Source organism: Chelonia mydas, chromosome 22 (genome assembly GCF_015237465.2).
Source record: "Chelonia mydas isolate rCheMyd1 chromosome 22, rCheMyd1.pri.v2, whole genome shotgun sequence".
In the NCBI taxonomy this organism is placed as follows: Eukaryota; Metazoa; Chordata; order Testudines; family Cheloniidae; genus Chelonia; species Chelonia mydas.
The window spans coordinates 18,131,570-18,151,578 of NC_051262.2; the positions used below are offsets into that span (position 1 = coordinate 18,131,570).

Below are 20,009 nucleotides of genomic sequence, written 5' to 3' on the forward strand. Positions count from 1 at the left end.
ATTTATTACGCATTGAATATATTATCTGACAAACACTACGGCTGAGACATACCCCAGCACCAGTGGGCCCAGTTCTCCACTTGGTCACGTCAGCGTTACACCAGCCTGACTCCACGGAAGTCAGTGCAGCCTGATTCTCATTTACACTGAGCCCACTCCACACCCTCTGGCACCAAAGCAGCCCGAGTACAAACAGACCTCAGGCGCTGGGGAGCTCACTGAGGCAGCAACTGCAGACTCGGACCCAGGCACTGCTGTGACATCACGTGTCACTAACCCTATTACAGCCTGTCATCACACCGCTTTTCAGCCAAACCCTGCCCACCCTCACAGCCCAAACGGTCCTGGGGTGCTCACTGCGCAGGACGCAGCAGGGACATGGGGAATGGATTTTAACCAGCCGCACCTTTGAGAGTCACATTACATCCTCGACTCCCGTCGGGGGATGGCCCTGCGCAGTCACTCACACCCCACTGAGCTTCTGCCAATTCTTGGCGGGCGCCCACCACAGAGGGAGCCAATCACCACGCTAGGAGGTTCTCTGGGCGCCTCCAGCCACATCCCTCCCCCTTTCAGACCTCAACCCCCGCCCCCAGCACTGCCATACAACACATTGCAAGGGGTCCCCCTGGGTAGCATCCCAACCCCTGGTTTGCCTCTGTCCCCAGGGGCCTTGCACAATGCTTCCGCTGTGTAAGGAGGTGCCCTCAGGATGCCCGCCATGGTACCTTTTAGGGCCTAAATCAGCTCGTTCCCGCACTGGGCACCTGCCAACGTTTGCAACGACGACTCTCCCACAGGGCCAGACTGTGCCCTCCAGGAGGGGGAGAATCCCAGCCCGCCTGTTGCCCAGAACCCAACCCCTAGGTTGTGTTGCAAGGAAGACAATAAAACCTGACCTGCCTCACCAATCCGGGGGTATGGGGAAAATTCCTTCCCAGCCCCAAAGTGGTGACTCCACATAGATAATGGGCTGACTGCTGGAATCCAGCAAAAGGGACGTGGCCCTGAGCACAGGGCTCCTAACATGGCTCCAAATCTCGTGCCAAATCCTGCAAGGGCTCCCGCCCACCCAGAAATCCTATGTGAGCTGGAAATCTCATGGGATTTGGCCCATGCTGTCCTTTTTGCCCTCCTCCATTACCAGAGCCCCCAAACTCACCCTTGCTAGGCTCAAAGCCCCCCATAGACGTCAATGCAACTGCCTGCATGACACAGGTAAGCAGGATTTGTACCCTTGCTTGTACATATGTATTTTGCTTTTTATGGAGGAAAATCATTCAGTCGTGAATCTGTCATTATCTCAGTTTGCTCTGGGCAAGCTACAAACACAACAGTATCTAACAAGTAGAATTATCCCTCTAAATTCTCCTATGCTGGTATCTCATTAATGACCTAAAAATTGCTACAAGATAACACTTTCCATTTCACCAGCCTGTTAGCTCCACACTTGCAAAGTGACCAGCTTGTCTCATAAGGAACATTGTGCTACAACTTCCCACCCCGCCCTGCCTCTACTTTCTTCGCAAAAGGAGGAAAAAAACACTTTTCAAACTTCAGCTGACAATGCTTAATGCGCGTGGATGTCTTCTCATCTTCAAAGCACTTTGCAGACATTAATTAATTATAGGGCATTTGCAGATGCAGATGCAAACTGTACACGCACATGCACGCGCGCACACACACACAGAGCAATGTAATTAAATCCATGCACACCCAACACTCCGTGAGTGCATATACGAGACACACACTGTATACCTCACCTCCGTGTGTGTGTGTGTTTATAGCAAGCCTATGGGAAAATGCTTTCTAATACCATAGACTACAGAGGCAGTTTGTATAAAGGGTTCTGCAGATGAATTAGCTCCTCTTGGGTACATGGAGAGCAAACCTCCAGCCTCCTGCATGGATATTTGCATCTGGTGTCTCACCTCTAGCTGTTCTGGGACTGGCATAATGCTTTATACTGGAAGTACCTGTGAATTAATGCTAGCGTTTCCTACACCTATTCCCAGACTTTCCCACCCAACAGCCCTAAATCTAACAGCACATCACCACCAACCTACGAGCCTCTCGCCAAAAGTCCCTGGCGCTTTTTCTATTTCAGGGATTTGCAATTTGCACCTGACCTCCTAATTTTCACCTTCCCCGGCACTACCAAGTGGGAGGGAGTGCTCACCCCGGTGCTGTCATTCCTCCCTTTCAGAAACCATTTGGGGCACCGCTGTGATCCAGTTCGCTCCCCTGGAGTTACTCCAGGTTTGCACTGAGAGCACAATCAGCTCCTCCGCTTACCAAGGAACCAATTCCATTCGCCCACTAGCAGATACAGATGGGGAAGGGCTCAACAGGAGGAGCCAAAGAAACCAGGCTTATCCGCCTTCCGCAGAGAGAAATCGGAGAGTCATTATTTCGGACTATAAATAAGCCAGTGGCTCTCCAGGAATTGCTCTGATCCTGGCAGTTAGAAGGCAACGGGGGGCAGGCAACGGGCTCTTTTTGAGCATGGTTCCAGGAGCCCTTTAAAAAGAATAAATATGGAAGAGCACCTGAGCTCAGAGCTCCGCCAGCACTAGGCAGCAAACTTAAAGAAAGCGGCCGAGACAGAAAAACTAACAGGCTCATACAGGAGGCCGCAGCCCGACCCCTTCGCTGACCCTGACACAGGACCTGCTATGGAGCCACATGGCTGGGCAGCCCCACCCCAGCATCTCTCTGTGCACACAACACAAATTCACATCGCTCCTGGCGGGACGCTTGCACCATGGCTGCCCCTGTGAACCAGGCTGACAGTTTTCTACTTGACCTTTTTAGAAGTCTGAAGTTTATCTTAAAAAAAAATAATAATAACAACAACGCTGTGGCCTGAAATCCCACCCGGGCTCCATGCTGGATCCCTTCCCATCCTCCTGTGAGTCCCTCTCTAGGCTCCTGGTAACTTTCCATTACTCTCGCACACCCCTGCCTGCAGACAAGAGGAGCAAGTGTCTTCTCCCAGCTCTCCCAAGGGGCTTATTTTGAATAGATGATGATTGACTACTGATCGCTCAGCGTCTCGGGCCCAGCAGAGACGTGACACGCCTGCTAACTCATGGTGGATGCACTACACAGAGGCTTTCCATGACACAGTCACTTTATAGTCAAGAGCAATTCAGCAGTGCGATAGCCACACCCCAGTTTGTCACAGATTAACCACATGCTATGGGCCTGGTTCTGCCCTGCCCCAGCCATTCACACCAGTGCAGAGCAGGCTCAAAACTCTAGCAAATCAGCAAGTTACAGGGTTGAGTCCCCAAGCTGCAGGCCAGTGACGCCGTGGGTCCTATGTGCCCAGTTACACCACATACAGTTTTACTTACTTTCCTACCCACTAGCACGGGGCTGCCCTGTGAATCAGCTTCCGCTATAGCCATTACACAGACAGGCTATAGCTAATGGGTGGCAGGGGGTGACATGGGGAATCAGGGAGCACATTCGTTCAGGGAGACACTGTTTAAATTCATGCCTCTCTGTGGTTCTGCTGAGCCAGTTACCGGTGAAATGAAAAAGGCCCTCAGTTCTCAGGAGACATCTCTTCAGGCTGAGTCCGACAGTCAGTATGCTGCAAGACAAGTGTCCCACATGGAAAACGAACAATATGGCCTTGTGATTCCTGCTACACAGTCAGTGATGTATGTCTGGGGGGGTGTTTTGCAGCATAAGACAGCCCCATTGCTGGTAACAAAATGATTTGTAGAGAACAAAGCTCTGGGAAAGAGAATGACATGCTGGGTCACATTCTCTGAAGCAACCTCTACAATGATGCCAGATATTTTGCATATGCAAAGAGCTGCATGCAATTTTTTATGCTCATGTAATTGCATGCAAAGATCAGGCTGGTGTCGCACTTCAGGATCTGCACACTCAGACATGGTTTGCACACACACACACAAGCTGTTGTGCACATAGAAACAGGTTTGGACAAAGACACATGGATACAAAACCAAGAGTGCAACCTTTGAGGCCTCTTGGAAAATCTGTCTCATTGTGTCTAGTCCCCGAGATCCAGGGGACACTTAGCTCCAAGAAGATGCAAGTTGTTAGCAGCAGAGGGTGACGCAAATGCGACTGCTGATTTTTGCAAATCAAATGGCACCTCCCTTCCCTATCACTCACTTGTGTAAGGAATGAGATTTTACTACCTTATGCTCCGAGATTTGGGCTTTGGTGTATCTTTGTGCACTGAGTTGATGACACCTGTTATATCCCAAGTGATTACAGCACACCATGTTTTTCATAGTAGCAATTGCATCCAGGTTAGGATTGAAGGTGCTGGTGTGGGGAACATGTCCATATTCACACTGCTGATCCTTAAGAGTAGGGAGTAGGTAGGTACCCGCCAATCTTGTGGCAGGCCAGCATTGTGCTGAGGGCCTTGGCCCGGAAGCAAAGAAATGCTCCATCTGGTTTCACACGTGTTTTCTCATCCCATCTCTCACCACACGAGTAACGGAACTACAGGGCAGTACGTCCATGGAGACCCACGTCAGGAAGCTCTGGCAGACAAAGACCGCACAAGACTGAATGGCTGGAAGCTGATGCTAGACCAATTCAGACTAGAAATAAGGCACACGTTTAGTAGGGTAATTAACCATGTGGACAACTTCCCGAGGGACGCAGGCATCACTTGAAGTCTTTAAATCGAGACTGGCGGTCTCTCCGGACGTTCTGTTCTCGCTCTGCCAGCAGTTCTGGGCCTGATGCAGGAATCCCTGGGGAGGTTCCCTGCCTGTGCTACGCAGGAGGTCAGACTGGATGATCATGGACCTTTCTGGCCTTACAGTCTACAAATCTATGCTGTGCATGGCAAGCCCAGGGGGAATTGCTCTTGTTTGTGATACCACCAGAGCCCTGAGATGGAGCCATGGAAACGGTCAGGTCCGTTTCCACCTGGTTTCTAACTCAAACCCACAACAGCTCCACTGACATTTCAACCTCCCCAGACCGTTCCAGTCAGAATTATGGCTTTAGCTGGTGAGGGGAAAGACCCGAGAGGAGCTAGGCAGAGTGGCAAGTAAGGATCAGTTATTTAATACGGAAATAAATAAATGATATAAATAAGAAAAGGAGTACTTGTGGCACCTTAGAGACTAACCAATTTATTTGAGCATAAGCTTTCATGAGCTACAGCTCACTTCATCGGATGCACTTTCAACGAAAGCTTATGCTCAAATAAATTGGTTAGTCTCTAAGGTGCCACAAGTACTCCTTTTCTTTTTGCAAACACAGACTAACACGACTGTTACTCTGAAACCTGACATAAATAAGCAAGACGTGCCCATCACCGACCTGGTCACTTTGCTTGTATGTTGCATCCTTCCCCCCATCCCAATCTGTCTTTGTCTTTTTAGACTGCAAGCTCTCCAGGGCAGGGCTGTCTCTCCCTATCTCATTGTAGAGCACACCCAGCCCAATGGGGCCCCGATCCTGACTGGGGCATTGCCAGTAAATAATATTAATAGGTGGAACCCAGGCAAAGCTAAGTGGTTTCTGCCCTTACACATAAGGGCTTCGGGTGAGCCTGCCTGGCACTTCAGTTTGTGGTTTGAATCCAAAACTGCAAATGAAATGTGGGGGCTGATGCAAGTCCAGGCCAGGGGGAACCAAGAGGTCAGACACTGAACTAAAACCTGGGGAGATCTCTGCAAGGGTGTAGGGGCACACACACCCCCTAGGCGAGCGAGTGCACCCACTTACACCAGCCTTCAGTTTGGTCCCAGTAGGTCCAATCACAGTCACAGTGTTGCTGCATTGTGATTTGTGCATTTGAAAGGCAACATGAGATTTGAATAGAAAACATCAATTAACCTCACACAGAAATTGTGTCTTGGCCCTTCTGCAGCAAACCCTCTCGGCAAGAGGACACTTGATTAGATACTTTGAACTTGCAATTTGATCTGAAATTAAAAGTAGCTGGGGTGCAGGGAGGGGAGTTAAAGGACGGGACGAGGTCAGTAAAAGTAATTCATCCCTACAGAGCGCCCCTGCTTGCCCCGATTTACACCCACGTAACCGAGTGCAGAACAGTTGTCTTCTGCCACGTGCACAGGCCAGCTCCGGGCCTGTGCACGCTGTGCTTGCGTTGGCAAAAACACCGCGGAGGTTGTGTCCAAGAGTTGTGCTTTACAGCTTTGAGGCGCAGCCTCCGGTAACTTGGCAGCTCTGGAGCTGGGGGCGTTCTCTTACGCGCCGCAAGCAGCGAGGTTTTGCTACGCGCATTAAGGGCACGGCTCGCTCTCCGTTGCCCGGGGGGCCACCGGAGCCAGAAAAGATACAACTTTTTTTTTTTTTTTTTTTTAAGTCAGAGACATTTTGCGTGGGTTTCCTCTTCCTCCCGCTTGCGGCAGTTCAGACTCGCTGCACAGCACCCGTCGAGGCCAGAGCCCAAGCTCACTGAAGTCAATGGACTCCAGTTCTCACAACAACAGCAACAGCCCTAAGGGCAGCTGGCAAACCCAAAGGAGCAGTCTTCCCTACCAGAGAGGCCCCATCCCTTTAACTGCAGGCTGCGTGACCGGTGGGGACTGTGGCTTTTGAGAGACTCCATGCCACAGGACTACCGTGAGCAGCACATTGGGAATGAATTTAGTTTACATATCGGTGACGGGCCAAATCCCAGAGGACGTAGAGTCAGATTTTACTCAGTCCTGGCTCGGGCAAAGCTCCCACACACTGCGTGTAAAGACTGAGAAAGGGCTTCTGAAATGTCTTTTACTGAAGCAAACACTCCCCCAGGCTTGTGCAACAGGCACATACTGGATAAATACAGACATACATAAATATCTTCCCGCTTTGTCTGAACTCACCACAGCCAGGAAGGAGGGCTTAGGAAAAGACCACACTCGTTTAAGCAGTGTACACTTTGTATTGCAGCCCTAGGGAGCAGCCCAGCTCTGGTAACCTACACCAGTCTGGACTGGCTCTGACAAATGGGAAAATCTGTTTTCTAACATTTTTTGTGCCTCTTTTCTCCATTTGGTTCCTGGGGGGTTTTGCGCCAGAGTTCCATTTTTTTCATGACATTTAGCAAATTGGGTATTTTTCACATTGAAACATAATTTAAAATTTGATTTATCGCACATGAAAAGTCATCTTCATACCAACTAAACTGCAGAATTGTCATGGTTCTCACTAGAGAAAGAACAGTACCATTTTGGAGTGAAAAATGAGCCCATTTCTCCCTCAAATGAGTATGTTTGTGTGAAATGTCATAGGCTTTTCATAAAATCAGACAGACAGACAGCTGTTTTTGAGAGACTGAAATAAAATGAGAAAAGCAAAAATGTCAACAGTTGTGCAAACATTTTCTACAGACTGATTGCATTGCACTGCCTTTAGACTAAGCTGGCCAAGCCATGGAGCTGTTATTTGCCTCTGGTACAGGCATCCCTACAGTAGGGCACTGTATAAATAATGAGAATAGCTGCGGAAGGAGTGTCTGAATTATCTCAGGCAGAACTGCCCCATCCATCACTGGGTTCTTCAAGCCAAACTGTAAGTTTAATAAACACCGTTTGTAAATGTTTTTCCCCTCAGTAACTCTAAATCTGTAACCATCAAATATTGCTAAAACACATACACACAAATCCCCACCAGTCAGGAAGGCAATGTAGTTCCCTCTGACTTTAATCAAAACATGTTTTTTCCCTGTTGTATTATAAATAGAGATCTAGACACATGGGAAAACTGAGCAGAGCTACACCAGATGGACGACATTCTCCTTTCCCTCTCGCCTACAGCCAGCCACAATTTGTAATAGAGCAATAAAACGTCATTCACTTTTCTCACTGTCATCATCATGGAAACAGCAGGCAAGTAGATTTTGTGCCTGGACTGATAAATGCTTGTGACAATTTTGCAACCTGGGCTATACGCACACATGCATATACACACAGGCACGCACCAGGATTCTGATGCCATCGCAATCAGTTAGCCACCAGAACACCTTGATATGCCAGTGCAGAGCCCTCTAATCCACAGTCACCTATTCAGTGCTTCTTGCTTTCTCCGACTATTCACTGGTTCCTTGCGGTAACAAGGTGGGAGATACGAGGGCACAAGGCAGCTGAGAGAGAAAATTCCTGAGCCAAGGCAGCCGTGAGATCCCATTCTACAGACCCAGCCAATGGAGGGTGGAGGTGTCTTGTGGCTTGGATGTGGGTGAAGTTTTGGTCCAGGGAGCAGAATATGGGGGTGCTTTGGGGGACAATATCTTACCGGAAACAAACCAGGGCACTCCGCAAATAGGGTCGAATCCAAAGCCCATTGGAGCTGATGGAAAGACTCTTGTTGAATTCAGTGGCATTTGCATCAGGCCCCTCCATTTGCAGTGTGACACTGCAGCCAGTATTTGTAAGGACCAGCTTCCCCTGTGCTCACCATGCCCAATCACCAGGAATCCTGACGACCTTTTCATTCATTTAGCTATTTCCATGACACTCATTGCGATAGTGACTTCCCCCTAAAATCCCCAGGAGTGAAGATCCTGCCTGTTTCTCTGGAAGGGGTGAGAGAGTTTGTTTGCTTTGCTGTTAATATTAAATAATAGTAACTCACCTTTCTTCAGCATCTTTTGCCAATGACTCCCAGGATACCCTGTAGGGCCAGTAAATACCATTACCCCCATTTTACAGATGGGGAAAACTGAGGCTCAGGGAGGTGAAGCAACTTGTCCTAATGTCACACATCATGTCAGTGGCAGAATCAGGAATAGGACCCTGGAGTCCTGGCTTCCAGTCCCTAGTTACTGTGACCAAGACAACACAGTCTCCTCGTGCTGTCTGCCCTACTTTCAAAAAATCTCACACTCCCTTGCGACAGCATTCACCAAAGAAACAAGAGATTAACAGTGCTTGTTGGGTCATTACCATTACTCTCCTTTGCGCTGCAGTAGTGCCTACGGGCCTTAATCACACATCAGGCCACACCGTGCACGTTATCAAACCCCGCGCTAACACAGGGCCAGGAGCTGAGCTGCTGAAGCAAAGCTTGGCCATGTGGTGAACAAATCGTTGGCCAAACAGGGGGGCCTCGTTTATTGGGCCCCACTTGAATTTTCTTCAAATCTGACATTTGCAGGAGCCCCTCCCCTTGGTGCAGTGCAGGGCCCTGGCCAGCTACGCAGGGACTTACCACCCTCCAGCCTGGGCAGCCTTGCTTTCACCCTGGCTTTAGAGAGGGAGACACCAACGCACAGTAACCACCGCTGGCTGTTTACTGGCAGAGGCCTGGCTCCCTCAACATGCTGAGCCACACAGCCACCAGGCCTGGAATTTATCCACTCTCAAACTCGGCCCCCAGCTCACAAAGCAACAGGGTGTGGAAGGATGCACGTGGCCTTGTGAGCGGTACTGGACTAGGACTCAGGAGATCTGGGTTCGATTCCTGCCCTTAACCCGCTGGGTGACCTTGCACAAGTCACAGTCTTCTCTGCGCCTCTCTCCCAACTGTAAAATAGGGATAACAGTCCTGCCTTTGTAAGCGCTTTAGAGCAGGGGCTGTCTACAGAGCGCATAGGGCCCAGGGGCCCTGATCTCAGCTGGGGCTTCTGGGTATTGCCATAACCCAAGTGATAAATACACTGTTAATGTTTTCAGTGGCATTGTTGACATGTGTCACTCCATGCGATGCACGTAGGCTCGGGCTGGCTCTCAGAGAAGGACTAGCTGCCTGTACAGGTAAACCTCCAGTTCCCAGTCACCCTTCATCTCTCAGGGAGAGGACAGCACTAGCGAGAGGTTATCTCCACGCTGCACAATCTTCCCCAGCCGGAGGGGAAATCACTACCTAGCATCTGCTAGCAGATGCTGTGTGGCAGCAGAGGGCTAATGGGGAGCAGGAGGGGAGGACGTGTGTTATGTCTGCAATGTCCTTCCTGCAGCTCAGCTGTTCATGGCCACCTAGCAAGGGGGCTCTCATCCCAGCACATGGCATGGGAGCCATCATCTGCACCAATGCAAAGTCAGGGCAGAGCACATGTAAACGCTGCCTACGTGGGACGGCAGCCAGAATTCACACACACACGCTACCCCACCTCTCACACAGCCACACCCAAGGCAGGCAGATATTTTCAACTTTATGATCACGGGGTCACTGCGTTCTCTGTACCTCTAGCCTACATGCCACCCCCAGAACCGCCCTATACAGAACATACTGAAAGTCATAAATCTCTCTCCCCATTTCCTTGTTTCTCTTCAAAAATCCCCCCTTGTAATTTTTCATTCTCCTCATGCTACTGAGGCGGGGAGGGTGAAAGCCAGACAGACAAACACAATCTCTTCTGCAGGCTGATCAGCCCCTCAACAACACTGAAAACTCCTCAAGAACAAGACGGGTGATTTGTAAGAGACTTGAAAAAAAATTTAAACACTTATTTTTAATTGTTTCAAATAGATCAGCCCATCAAGTCTCAGCCATCAGAATTAACACTGGGCAGTCGCCTTCTTCCTTCAAGTGTCCTCGGGACATCTCCCAAAACTCAGACTGAGTTAAAATCTCCAATTTCCCTGCAAAGCCCCAGAGCCCTTGACAGGTCTGTTCAGTTGCCTGAAGGAAGTACGAGTGTACGTGTAAGAATGGACATTTGCAGCTATGCGTATAATGTGCTCTTCTGCCATTTCACGTCAGCATCAATTTGGCTTCTCATGCAATTGTTGTTATTATGTCTCTTGTTCCTACATGATAGATTTCCAGCCTACACCCTTGTAACATGCAAGACTTTCCAGGTCTGCGCTGATTCATATGCTGGTAGGATGGGAGACACAAGACAGCTTTTGCTAAGATTAATTTGTCACTTGCAGGCTTGGGATCTCTGCCAAAAGCAGAAGATGCTCAAAGGAATCCTAGTGCTTTTCAGGAGACCCGGGGATCCAAACCTCAATCCAGGCTTCCACTGAGTGATCTAATCTCAGATGCCACCAAAAGGCCAGAAGCCACATGGATCACTCGTGATTAGGGTCAATCAAGAACAATGAGATCATAAGAATGATCACAGATCACACTGGACAAAATTACGAGGCTCTATTCCTCCTCCCCTGGCCCTGAGCCCTTTCCTTTACTAATAAGATCACACAAAACAAGTCTTCTGCAGGTTTTTTCCCTGGCTCCAGGCAGTCATGTCTTAATACATCAAGGAATGGTTGCCAAATCAGTTTGGAGGTATTTGTCTTGGCCCTCAGTCCTCAGCTCGTCAACATGACGTGCATCTCATAACATAGAACCTGGCAGATCGAAAACAGCCAAGCTAGTCCTTTCTCCAAGGAGTATCTCAAATGGGATTATCGCTGTGCTAACGGCAGGCTGCGTGGAGCAAGCCAGGCTGGGAACTAACAGCGTCCGCTGCGAGGGAGGTGAGCGGGACAAATAAAACTTGCCTCTCGACGAAGCCAAACCAATACATTGTACAGTTTGCTGCTGGGAATGGAGATTCTGTTTAGGTTTTTTTCATAAACGTTCCCTCTATTCATTTGTTCAACACCTACCAAGACCACTGTAATGATTATCTTATGCAAATACACCTCTACTGCCTCTACCTTTTCCTGCTATTCCCCATTTGTCTGTTTACTCAACGGTTGCATATTGGCTAAATCCTGGATGGCGAGATCTCTGGGCCACGAACTGCTGGTGTCATGCAATAATGGATAAATAAATAATACTAATAAATGTTACCTGATACAGTCTGGTTTGTGATATCTATGTCCTGGGAAGCAGTGAAGTAAAAGCCTAAGGTATGCTAGTTCTACCCCTTTGCTGATATTGACAATATTGGAATACTTTCTTAGTCAACAGCCTGTCAAAGAATCCACACTCTTGCCACCCCCTCCGAAGTGATTTGCTTTCATTTTAAAAAGGAATGGCTGCTTTTAACTGCATGTACATAGACAAAACCAGACAGAGCAGAGAGACAATTCCCCACTCCATCTCCTTAGCATTAATGGCAGCACAGCCAGCATAGAGACAGATACACACCACACATCTCTTCATTCCTGAGTTCTTCTGGCTGGTTCTGATTATAATCATGCTTTGCACTTTACTCCTGGGGGAATTCTGCACCACTACGCATGCACAGAATTTATGTCCCCTGCAGATTTATTTGCTTCCCCGCAGAAAAATGACTTCCTGGCAGGGAAGCAAAGGGAAGCCACAAGAATGATCCTCCCCAGTGGAATGTTTCAGGTGCCCAGGGCAGCCGGCAGAGAGGTAAATCACTGTAGGGCAGGGGGCGGGACTGGGAAAGACCCAGCTGGTGGCTCCCACCCTTGCGCTGGGCTCAGCAGCTAGTCCCGACTGGGCAGGACGGAACTTCCTCCTGCCCTGCACGGCATCGGGGGCCACGTCGGACTCACCCCAAGATTTCTCCTCCAGCTGCAGGAGGCCCTGCAAACTCCGCCCACCCCCGCTTCCTGCACCCATCGCTCCTCAGCTGCAGGGGGAGGAATTCCTGTACAGGGAACTGCTCCCCATGCACCCAACCCCCATGCATCCAGACCCACACATACTCAGACCCTCCTGCCGAGCCTCACCCTCCACACTCAGAAACACCACCCCCCCCCGCTGATGAGCCCCACTCCCCCTGCACCTGGACCACTCCAACAAGACACTCACACCCAGACTCCCACCCCACCAAGCCCCAACCAGCTGCACATGGATCCCCACCCCACTCCCCCAGCATCTGGACCCCCCACTGAGTCCTCCACACCCAGATTCCCTGCCCAGCTCTAACCCCCCCCACACCCAGACCCTCCCACCCACTGAGTCCCAACCACCTTCATGTGAACCCGCTGCAGAGTCCCATTACTGTTGCACCCAGAACCCCCAAACAAGCCCCTGTGCATCCAGATCTCCCCCCACACCCAGATCCCTCACTGAGCCGCCTGCACCCAGACTGCCCCAGACAGAACCCTCTCAACCCACACCTGGATCCCCCCACACTAACACCCTCCCGACTTGGATCCTGCCTTGCACCTGGCACGGAGCAGCACGGCCCTGGAATGTTTCTGGGGCAGGTCAGGTCCTTGCGCTGTGTCAGGGATGGGTGCAGCCTCACTGCTGAGTCCATGTCCTGGGGGGAGCTGCACAATGATCTCCCATCTCTGTTCATCCAGTGGCCTGTGGTCCCCAATGCCATGGTGGATCCTCCACATTTATTTGACAAATACAATTTGCAGAATTTTACAGAATTTTAAAATACTGTGCACAGAATTTTTATTTTTTGGCACAGAATGCCCTCGGGAGTAGCACTTCGCACCCCAGCCTAAGCAAGTGCCAGGACCAGTCCTTGGATGATTTGCAATTATGGAAAGAAACACCTTGAGGGCAAACATGTGAGAGGAATAGATTTAAGTTTCTAGTTTGACATATTTAAGAACATAAGAACAGCCATACTGGGTCAGACCAATGGCCCATGTAGCCCAGCGGCCAATGCCAGGTGCTTTAGAGTGAATGAACAGAACAGGTAATCATCAAGTGATCCGTCGCCTGTCGCCCATTCCCAGCTTTTGGAAAACAGAGCCTAGGGACACTTCAGAGCATGGTTTTGCATCCCTGCCCATCCTGGCTAATAGCCATTGATGGACTTATCCTCCATGAAAGTTGTCCCCACTACAGAAGTTTAAACTACTGACAAATTCACATCTATGTGCGATATTTTATCCAGGCCGGCATGTGTCAAGCAATCACATGTAATTAAAACGTAAAAGTAAAACAGAAATCTCATAGCAACAAGATGGCAACCAACTCACCCCACATCAGTCAGATTCCTCAGCGAGTCTACAGAGGACATTGTAACATGAATGTTGTTTTATACATTTCCCCTCCGCCTGGAATTAGCAACTACTGTCCTTGGTTTGCAGCGTCTAGAACAGCTCTGAATCTAAAATGTTATCTGTCATTCCTCAGCTCCTGTTCCCCTGCTGCTCGACTCAAAGCCACACAGTATTTCTGCAGAAACATTTTCCATATGGGAAAAGGAATTTAATTCTCAGGAGTTTCCCTCTGTTTAATAAGGTTTTCTTTTTGTTTTCAACACAGAGTTAGGTGCTAGTGAAAACAACCTACAGGAGTAGAAATTTCATGTCGTGTTGAGAACAGGGCGCACAGTGACACCTCCAAACAGCGGTCTCATTAAAATGGTACAAGGGAAGCTAACATAAGTCATAATCCTTATGCAGCTTTGAAAACATTTCTTCAGAGGCTGCTCTTTCGTGTTGTAAAGCTCATACAGATCCAGATATGCCACCTGTCACTGCCCCTCCTGCAAATCACTCCTTTCGGATCTGAACTCTATTGGATGGATTCAGAGATACAATTTTCAGGACTCTTTAATTAAAGATACAGCTAGAGATAGATAGGGCCTCCCTTTTCCTCTGTGGGATAAAGTGTTTGATTTGTTTATATTACTGCAGCTTCATTAAAATATTTAACAACATAAGAAACTGTATTTCAAAACATTTTGATATACACAACTAGATGCTCCTTTGCTCTTCTCCAAATCCACGGGCATAAAACACCCAACTAGACAAGGGGGATTTTTTTTTTAAAAATCAGATTAAAAGGACTGCTTTCCAGATGTGGCTGTGCATATGGGAACGGGTGTGTGAGTGGACGTGAGGGTGTGTAAGTGATGTCTGTGACTGTGAGAAGAGGTGTGTGCACGTGTGAGGCTGTCTGGGAGGCTGTCTGTGCATATGTCTGGATGAGTACGCAAGATGATTGTGTGTGTGTGTGTGAGAGAGAGAGACTGTGCAAGACGGTGCCTGTGTTTGTGAGAGTGACTGTGTGTGCATGCTCGTATGAGTGCGTGGAAGCGGATCACACTGTACGTGTGCACTAGAGGATGCCTGTGAGACTATCCACCTAGCACTGATATCTTTAAGGTATCTCTGCCCTTGGATTGTATGGGTGTGCACACGCTTGTGTGGCTGCCTGTGAAAGAGGGGAGAAGGGGAGCAGGCAAGACAAGAGCATCCTTCCATACCAGGCAGGGATAACTGGTATCCAGGCAACCATGTGAGAGAGGGGGGAATCATGGTACCAGGGAGTTGGCATGGAAACGACAAGGCAGGTCACGTGCCTGGAATGGAAGGACTCACAATGAAAAGAAGAGACAGAGACATGTGCACACGCAGCGCCAACAAGTAGCTGGGTGGGAGGCAGCCAGGGGGACGCACCGTGAACAATGGGGCTCCGGCAGGCTGCCTGCTCCAAGCACCCGGCGCCCTCCTGTGCCAGACCAGGCCAAGCTGCCGACAAAGCACTGCCCTGCAGACAAGGGGGGCAGCGGGACGGATGCACGCCTCCCAGGCATGCCCCCCAACTCCCAACCAGGGGTAGGGGGCACAATGCATGCCCCCCATGCCTCCCAAAGGGGGAACTGGAGCTCTGCCCACTGGGGGCGGGGGGTGAATCCCTGGTGGGAGGGAGCGTGGGGGGCCAGGCTGCAGGCTGGACGGGGGGGGCTAGGGAGGGGCAGGCTGCCTGCTGGGGGCAGGAGCTGTAAATGGGGGGTGGCTGCGGGGGAGCCGGGGCCGGGGTGTCGGGGCAGGACCCGTGGCCAGCCGGGCCCTGGCCGCTCCTAGTTAACTCCCAGGTCACGTCGCCGGCAGCCGGACCGCGCCAGCCAGCCGCCTCCCCGCCCCTTGTAAACAGCCGCGGCTCCAGAGTTTGCCCGACAATCCGCCATGGGGGGCTGGGTCCCGGCCCAGCTGCCCCCCGGGACAGACAGACCATGGCGGGCGGGGGAGACCCGATGGGGGCGGGGGGCTTGCTTACATGTAAGCTAAAATACCAGCAAGGGGAGATGGGTTTGGACTGACCCCGCCCAGCGGGCTCTGGAACCGGGTCTGGAACCGGGGGGGCGCCCCACCCCCGCCGAGCGGGCTCTGGAACCGGGTCTGGACCGGGGGGGCGCCCCACCCCCGCCCAGCGGGCTCTGGAACCGGGTCTGGAACCGGGGGGGGGGGCTCCCCACCCCCGCCCAGCGGGCTCTGGAACCGGGTCTGGAACCGGGGGGGGGCTCCCCACCCCCGCCCAGCGGGCTCTGGAACCCGGGGGGGCTCCCCACTTGGAATCCCCAGGAACCCTCCTCCCCCCGCGAACGCGGCGCCCTGGGGTGGCGGCTCGGACCCCCCCAGCTGGCTTTAGGGCTCAGCCCGTGAACGGGGCGCAGAGCCCGCTGCTCCCGGCGCCCCCGCCCCGAGGTCTGGGCGTGCGGCGCCTTCTCCAGACAAACCCCCGCCGCCCAGCCCCACTGTCCGCCCCGCCGCCGGCCGGATCCCGAAGCACCGGGCCGGAGAACAGCGGCGAGCCGGGGGACGCGCGGGCGGAGCCGTCCCAGCTCCCGCCCCACCGCCTGGCGCCCAGAACCCGCGGGGAAACTTTCCCGGGCTCCCCGCCTTTACCTCCAGTCCCCGACCGAATCCGGGGCGGGACCGTGGGGGCTCCGCTGCTGCGCCTCTCCCGTGAGAAGAAGCCCCCGGGGCGGAGCCCTGCGAGTGCGCGGGGCTGGAGGGAGCCGGGCTGGGCGAGCGGGTTACATGGGGCGCCCGGCTGCCTCGGCGTCGGCTGCCGACTGGCTCCTCGCTGGGTGCAAACACGCAGCCCCCGTCCCCCTCTGGCTGGGTGTACCCCGGGCACGTGCGTGTGTCAGTCTGGCAGCGAGGCAGGGCTGGGAAGGGAGGCGCATCAAAGGGGCATTCGCGAGGAGGGGCGGGAGGAATTTGCAATAATCTGTTGCTTGACGCTGGGAGGGGGGGGGGTGAGCGAGGGAGAGAGGAGGAAACAAGAAAAGAAGGAAACATTAATTCCCCCCACCCCACCCCCCATCTAGGAAAAAAGTGACCGGAGCCAAAGGAGGGAGGAGGGAGCTAACCACAGGCCCTACATTGATGGGGAAGCTCCAGTGTGTGATTCTTAGATGCCCTTGGCAGAGTGGATGGCTTGTTACACACCCTGCAGCCCCTCTTTCATCCCCCTCTTTAAAACCAATGTAGCAGCAGCGTTCAGGAACCAGGCCACGAATGGAAGGAACGTGCCGCTGCCCGGGCCGCCTCTGTGCGCTGCTCCGGCGCTGGGAGACGGGTCGGGGGGGGAGAGACACTCTGGAGAGCAAAGCAGTCGAGCCCCTCCTCCGGAAAAGAGAAGGATCATTTCACAGGGACTGGAATGGAAAACAACGGCCTTCAGCCCTGTTGCACGCCTGCAGCCTCTCCTGGGTTCCTAGGCGGGCCCTGGGCTGCCTGTGTAATCCTTTGGTGACAGCGGTGTGTGAAAGGAAGTGTAAGAACAGCGATCAGTGCAGCCCGTGGAGTGCCCAGGTAACTCCACTGACCTCAGGGAGGAATGGGACACCCACCACCCAGGCACAGTGCACATGAAACTCGGTAAAGTCAGTGAATTAAAAAACTAAGGCGAGACCATTGCAAATCAACTAATATTCACCCAGCTGTGCGGGCGTGAGAGAGCAGCACAGGCTTCCTGCTCACCAAGAGCCAGGCCAGTTACAAAGTTCACATCAGTGGGACCTGGATTCAGCACCAGAGAGCTCATGTTGCAGCTCTGTAGCATCCTTCCTTCCACAGGGGTCCACAATCCTTTCCAACCTAAAGCACTGCTGACCTGCAGCCACCTCAGGGGCTAACTGGGGCTGGCAAACAAGGAGCATAGGAGGAGGGGGAGTTTTGGTCAAGGACACCCATCCCCTCCCCTTCTCATACAAAAAGCACAATGGCTTCTTTAGAGCCAAATTACACTCCTCTGAACAACTATGAAGCCCCAGGCCCACCATCGCTGGGTGCCACTGCGCGAGATGCAGGATGAACATAGAGTAAATGACCGTCCCTTCCCTGAAGAGTTTATGCTATAATTGGCACTAATTTCATGACTACATTTCCCAGGTGAAATGGAGGAAATCCAGGCCAGGCTGGTGAAGGCTGAGGGTCAGATATTCTGCTTCAGCACCAGTCCGAGGTTAGCTCTGCTAATGAACACAACTGCTGGATAGTACCTGTGGGATCCATGCACAGTACCACTTTCAGACAGACTGAAGGTGGCAGGCAGAGGCTCATGAGACAGCCCTTTGGGATGTTATTTATGATACCAAGAACATGACACCAGGGCTGCACAGAAAAATGGCCCTTTCAGTTAAACGCTGCATTGTGTAGGAATGGCCGCAAAGCCACATCCTCTGCCAAGCCTCCCTGATGGCAGCTCCAGCACCCGCTTGTTACATTTCCAAACAATCACCTTTGTACTTTCTCCCAGGCTGCCCCTCCCACCTGGCAGGGGTGCCCAGAAACAGCCGCAACACTAATGAATAAGCCTCCTTAAAATCCCTCCTTTGCTGTGGTGCCTAACAAAAATTTGACAACAGCGAGGCTGCTGGTTTGCCAAGACCACTGCCTGGCATGGTGACCAATATTGTGTCATTGTTTCCTTGTACTCTGCCGTCTTTCTGTAACCATCTGACTTCTCGTCTTACAGCTAGATTGTAAACTCCTTGGGACAGAGACTTTTTGTTCTTGGTTTGTCCAACACCTAGCACCCTGGGGTTCTGGTCCCTGGCTGGGGCTCCTAGCTGCTAAGGAAATCCAATAATAAATAGTCAATAATTGTCTGATCGGTGTAGGAGGAGAATGGGGACTGGGAGTCAGGTCTCCTGACTTGTATACCCAGCTCCACCCACTCGCTGTGTGACTCTGAGCAAGCTGCTTTAACCTCTTAGCCTCAGTTTGTCCAGCAGCAAAAAGGATAGAACAATATCTATTTCACAAATGACACAAGCACAGTGAGGCTTAATTTACTGTGTATAAAGTGCTCTGAGAGCCTCTGCTAAAAGCAGCATTAGCCCTCAGGATGCTTCAGTAAAAAGGGAATGTTTATAAACCACTCTGAAAGAGCCCTTTTCAAACTAGACAGCGGATGTGGTTCAGTCCCTCAGGAAAACTGCCCCCAATCAGATATCCGGTTTGGAGGTACTGGGAAAAGCAGTCAGCTGGGAAATGTTCTGAGGAGCTCCTCAGAGGTCAGGAAAATACTTTGGAAAAGAACTTGGTAAATGTCCTATAAAGGCTTTTCTTGCCTAGCCACTCTCCGAGGACAATACAGGGTCCAGAGCGAAAGAGGGATTAGGGAGGTGTCAATTCATCTCACTAACGTTACAGAATAAAACAGTGAAGAGGGGCTCAGGGAAAGGCTTTCTCTTGGGGGGCACCTGGCTAGACAGCATGGGAATGCCTCAGATTCTTCCCCCTGAAATCAGCAAGAGCCAGAGTGGATTTTCAGAAGTGTGCAGCGCCCAGAGCTCTCATTAGCTTAATCTGGTGTTGTAGGGGCTCAGCCCCTGGAAAAATCAGCCCCTGGCCTTTGAGCCAACGATGGACCAAAACCTGCATAACTCACAAGGACACCACAAACTGTCTCCAGCCACAAGAACCAAGGAGGCAGAACCTCTGCAGGTGTAAATTACTGTAGTGCCACAGTGGACAGAGGTAGGCGAAATTTACACCCACCTTACACTAAGAGTCTGGTCCAGTTCTGCTTTGCTGCATGCACCACGTGGGGAGAGGAGTCAAGCTGTGTGATCCAGTGGGTAGCTGTGTTAGTGGTAGTACATTGTATACTGTAGGGGGAAGGTCTGTTCCTGACCAGCTTCTAACTGGCAGGGAGGGGTCGAACACAACCACAACAAGGTGTTATTCTAATTATTTTATTCCAAAGTCCTAGGGTTTGTGACCTTCCAGTGCTGGACAGCCAGTGGGGAAAAGGCTGCTCTCTGGGATCCTGGCCCCAGCTCCATGCCAGCTGGCCTACAAGGTCTCATGCACAGAATTTGGTGGCTAGGTTTGCAGGCTGGCTGGTCAACGTTAAGGCAGCGCTCTGGGTTTGTGCACCAGTAATGCAGAGAAAGGATGAGGCAAATGGGAAGAGGTGAGGTTGGGCTTGGGCCCCTGGCACTCTGAAGCCCCCAAGGGGAG

At 51.6% G+C, this 20,009-nt stretch overlaps 1 protein-coding gene across 1 annotated transcript in view; it reads right to left on the reverse strand.

Annotated features, from left to right (window-relative positions):
• LOC102935540 overlaps positions 1-15,080 on the reverse strand; it is a 52,252-nt gene extending 37,172 nt beyond the window's left edge. Inside the window, exon 1 of the mRNA XM_043533863.1 lies at positions 15,014-15,080. Within this exon, the coding sequence (XP_043389798.1) occupies positions 15,014-15,065 (52 nt within the window). The 5' untranslated portion in view covers positions 15,066-15,080. The remainder of the gene's footprint in view (positions 1-15,013) is intronic.
• Between the last annotated feature and the right edge of the window lie 4,929 nt (positions 15,081-20,009).